The sequence below is a fragment of the Palaemon carinicauda genome, chromosome 2 (genome assembly GCF_036898095.1).
Source record: "Palaemon carinicauda isolate YSFRI2023 chromosome 2, ASM3689809v2, whole genome shotgun sequence".
In the NCBI taxonomy this organism is placed as follows: Eukaryota; Metazoa; Arthropoda; class Malacostraca; order Decapoda; family Palaemonidae; genus Palaemon; species Palaemon carinicauda.
The window spans coordinates 49157750-49162749 of NC_090726.1; the positions used below are offsets into that span (position 1 = coordinate 49157750).

The 5000-nt window shown below is 38.7% G+C and overlaps 1 protein-coding gene across 4 annotated transcripts in view; it reads right to left on the reverse strand.

The window, feature by feature from the left end:
* The window catches only part of LOC137624743 (uncharacterized), a 412156-nt gene that overhangs the window by 363652 nt on the left and 43504 nt on the right, over positions 1-5000 (reverse strand). For all 4 annotated transcript variants that reach the window (XR_011040759.1, XM_068355708.1, XM_068355695.1 and 1 more), the window contains exons 2-4: positions 4681-4764; positions 3585-3759; positions 1-2554 (exon numbers count right to left, since the gene is read on the reverse strand). The exon at positions 1-2554 is cut by the window's left edge and continues 1008 nt beyond it. Coding sequence is in view for 3 of the 4 variants with exons in the window: in XM_068355708.1 (XP_068211809.1) it covers positions 1-2554; positions 3585-3759; positions 4681-4715 (2764 nt within the window). In the remaining variant the exon portion in view is untranslated. The remainder of the gene's footprint in view (positions 2555-3584; positions 3760-4680; positions 4765-5000) is intronic.

Here is a 5000-nt window from a genome sequence, read left to right on the forward strand (position 1 = left end):
TTTCTCTAACGTTATCAACATTTTTACTAACTTCCTTAAAACTTTCACTAGTATCAACTGGATCTCTATGTGAAATATCCCCCTCAACATGCTCTTCATAATCAGTACTACTTTTAATTTGGTCTTTGGTGCCATTATCACTTAAACAAATCTCAGGTTTTTCTGTTCTACCTTGTTTCATTGTCTGTTCATCTTTTCTGCCAGTAATTCTTTGTCCCTTTGTCCTTCTAGTGTCTTCACCATCCTCATCACTTGACAATTTATCACTGTCAGTTTCCACTGAACGTTTCCTTGAGACATCAGTTATATTAAATACAGCTTCAGTTTCACTTCTGTCTGTTTCTTCGTTATCTACATATTCAACATTTGGTACAGTGTCACCATCAACATCAGTTACAAGAACTTCCAATATTCCAACAACAGGATTTTCGCTGACAATTTCAAAAGTCTCTCTATCTTTTTTATTAGCAGGTTCAGTATCTTCAATAATTTCGGAATTCTTTACTTCCCTGACTGTTCCTTTGTAACTATCTAGCGGTACAAGAGTGACCGTGTCAGTTGGAACTTCTCCATCTATTGACGAATATGCTGCTTCTGCACCTTCTACTTCGTATGCACCTCCTTCTTCACTTTCTCCTTCATCTTCAGTCCTGCTTTCAACTTCTTCTTCCTCTTTCTGTTCAGCTTTAAAATAACTCTTTGCTCCAGGTCTAGGCATTGGAACATCAACAGACTCTTCACTGTCTATATTTCTTATGTCTATCGGAAGATTTTCATTATCATCATGTTTCAAAGAATCATACTGAAAGTTGTCATCCTCATTATCTGATATTCTTATTAATGGATCACTTACTTCGAGTAAATCTCCCGCACCAGACATTTCTTCCTCCTGATCAAGAGATCTTTCAACCCTCTCTTCACTAACAGAGCCATCGTCTTTTTGATCGATGGATTCCTCTTCCTCCTCATATTTATCAGACTCTGCTTCCTTTCTCTGATCAACATATTCATCGTCCCCTTCCTGACCAGCATATTGATCTTCCTCTTCATCATCAGCATCAGTAGTTTCTTTTTCTTGACTAAGCCTCTGATCCTGAGATTCTAATTCCTTTTCATGATCATCAGAAGCAGCTTCCCCCTCATACCCACTACTATCCCCAACAGTGCTTCCAAAAAAGATATCAAAAGGATCGTCTTCCTCTTCAGCATCATGCTCTTCTTTTGTTATCTTCTGTTCATCAGGTGATTCTAGTTTAACAAGCATTTCATCATCATTACCCCCAGTGGTTTCGTCACCTTCAACAACACAAGAGGCTTCATCTCTCTTTTCCTCCACATTAACTGGAGTTAAAGTCCTTGGTTTTGGTGTGGGTATTTTTTCTTCATTCTCTGATGTTGCAAATGCAGATTCATCAGAGAGTAAATCAGGCTGCAAAACAGTTCGAGGAAGTGGTTGGGGCTGCGAAGTCTCTGGTTGACTATCATTTGAGGTAAGAGAAACGAGAACATCTTCAAGAGCTCTAGGTGACCCAACGTCATCCATGCTGGCACTTCGACTTTCAAAGGTAATAACACACTGATAAGGTCCTTGGAGATCTGGATTGCTTGCTTCACATGGTGCTTCTTCGTCTTCAAAATCAGAATCTGAACCCTGCAATATTTCTTTAACCAATTGTTCTCTCTTTATAGTTTCAAATCTCATAAGATTGAGTTCAGTTTTTATAGCTGCTCGTCTTTCACCAGATACCGAGCCTAAAAGGTCTTCGAAGGAAGAACTTGGTGCTTCGCTTAAACCAAGCCTACCTCTCCTTCTCTTTGGTCTCCAGATTTCATCTCCAACAAGATCATCAATTTGAAGAGATTTTCCCCTGGACAAATGCTGGAGTTTCTTACGTCTCTTGGCACCCTCTCCAGCCTCAGATTCCTGTGATGTTTCTCCTCCAGCAGCATAAGCACTATCTGTATGTTGTGCGCAGTTACCGTTTTCTGGTGACGGAGGGCCACTCCCATCCTCAAAACCCAAAAATACGCCGCTGCTTGTTGAAGAAACACCAACAAGGTATTTTGAACTGGCTCTTGATAAATCAACTGCCACTTGAAAAGCTCTGGAGAGATTTGGGGAGGATGATGATCCCTTACTTTGATTATACAATTCACCAATGGGAAACTCTGAGAGCTGGGTATGCGATTTTCCTTTGACGGAAGTTTCCTTATGTTCCCGGAAAGCCCTTGGGTATCCTAGTGAGGATGTCTCTCTCCACGGGCGATCTGTGTGCGTATGAAGACACGTCGAAGAGCCCCACTTGCGATTTGAAAAGCCCCGGCTGAGCTTATCTCCAGTACTGAGCTCCTCAAAAGAGCCTGTCCCTAATTTCTCTAAATGGTCTGAGCTGAGGTAGCGCAAACGTAGCTCGGGTACTTCGCTCCAAAAGGAAGTGGCCTCATCTGACTCCAGAAATAATTCCACAGCAAATTTGTGAGGAACTACGTGGAAGGGGTCAACTTTGTAATCAGATTCTCTTGTTTCTAATGTGTCCTTGATGAAATCCCGTACCTGCAAAGAAAAAAAGGCACTTTTGATTATTGTGTACATCATATTGCAAGAAAACATCCTTTCACATTGAATGAAGTAATAAGAAATATTGTTCGACAAACAAGTAGCAAACCTTGATAAAATTGACCTTTTTTCAAACAAAAAGTAAAATATGATAAAATTCTAATTGTTGGTAACATATGCATGTAACTTCATAAATTACTAAATTAACATATAAACCTCTACAAGGAGAACCCTTTTGACTTATAATCTGTTCAATGATTACAAAAGCATATGATCAAGAGTTTCTGATTAGGCCTAATTAACCTAAAGGTTTATACAATGTTAATAAGCAAGACTTGAATAAGAATGATCGAGAAACATTGAAAATGTCGCAGTAAAAATAAGAAGAGGATAAAAAATAGAAATTGCATTCTAGAACCAGTGGTATGTCAAAATTGATATTTGATAATATCGTACTATCTATACAGCACAATTGATTTCACATGACGCCAGAGATTCTGAAATCAATTAATCAATGGCTCCTTATCAGTGCGAGGGGGCTTGTATGTATGTTGATACTCAAATTGTTTGCCTATGGGACTTTGAGATTAGATAAGAGGTATAATATCAAGTTACAATATCCAGTTGAAATTTAAAAAGAGATTGAGAGAGAGAACACAGATGAGAATATTGAAGTGGATCATGGGAATATCACTGCTTGAAAGATTGGAAATTGATGAAATAAGAAGAATGGCTGGTATAGTAAAGATTACAGAGGTGATAAGTGTCACGACTGAGATGGTGTGGCCATGTGTTGAGGATGGTGGGGAGGAAGTGAGGCTTGGGAGGGACTTGTTAGGGGAGAAGATAAAGAGGGAGGCAGAGAATTAGATGGTGAGATAAGGTGAAGGAGGATATGGAAAGAAGAGGTTTGGCGGAAGAGGATGCCTTTCATAGAAGGCATTGGAGAGGGCGCATCAGGCAACCGACCCCTTAATGTAAGGATAACGGTAAGAAAGTGGAAGAAGATATAGAAATCTATACTCACTCTTTCTCGGACGAGAATGAATCCCGAATGGAATCCGCAAGGTATGGGCGTCGGGTCGGACTCGTACCATCCAAGGTCAGCTTTCCAGTTGAGCTTCACCTGCGTTCCCGTTACGGAGGTCAACACCAGATGGACGACTGGGGCCCGGCAGCGTATGGTGCGGCACCATCGAAACCTTTAGATAAAGAGGGAAAAGAAGATTTAATAATGCATTTTCCATATTTCTCTACTATCATTATTATTATCATTAATTATTATTACTGGTGTACGCGACCTGTCAAAACTGACGGTTATATATTTAGAAAGATATACACACACACGTAACCCCTCACACCAGGGTATGACTACGCCTTCTCTCCCTACACGAAAGACAGGGAGAGACCGAGTAGTTATATGCCTGGCAATGCCTCTGAAGGTGACGAGAAATATATATATTTATATATTCAATATACATGTACAATAACAAATACAGCCAAATCTAGCCCACTACGTGAAAAAGCCCTCAGTCCTGTCCTTATTCATGTCTGGATTTTGGCCATTTCATCACCAAGACAGCCAGGCCGGATTGGTGGTGGTGGGAAACTTTCGTCTGATTGCTCACAGCAAACCAACCTGGTATGGGTTACCCTGACTAGTACAAACCCTATCACCATGTTATGGTATGCCCACATTTCTATATATATATATATATATATATATACATACATATATGCATTAAGTACACAGTACACACACATATATACATATATATATATATATATATATATATATATAAATATATATATACATATACATATCTATACATATATATATATAAATATATATATATATATACACACATATATATATATATATATATAAATATATATATATAAATATATATATAAATATATATATATACAAATATAAATATATATACATATAATATATATATATATATATATATATACATACATACACATCAACAATAACAAAGTATTTCCATAAGCATACTGCAAACAAACAGATGGAGCTACAGCAGCACACCGCATCAATTCAAAACCTGCCCAACCATAATCCCTAATGAACACCATAAATCATACTCTAAACGACTTACTTAATCTCTGGCTGGAAATCTCCTTCGTCGGCCATGTTGAGAGGGGACGGGGAACGCGCATCTCAGTGGACGTCGACTGCACACCTGAAATACATTTGAGAAATAATGAAATTTTAAACGATAGTTAATATTCACATTTAATGTTATTTAAAGGTTTAAATTTTGTCGTGAATGGCAGAGGTAAGATAGTACAATATCCTATAGATCAGGACCCAAGCTCCCTCTCCACCAAGCTAGTCAATGGCTGCTGATGACTCATCAGGTAGAACTATTGGCTTGCCCCAAACCTCCCATCCCTAGCTCACAAGGATGGTGAGGTT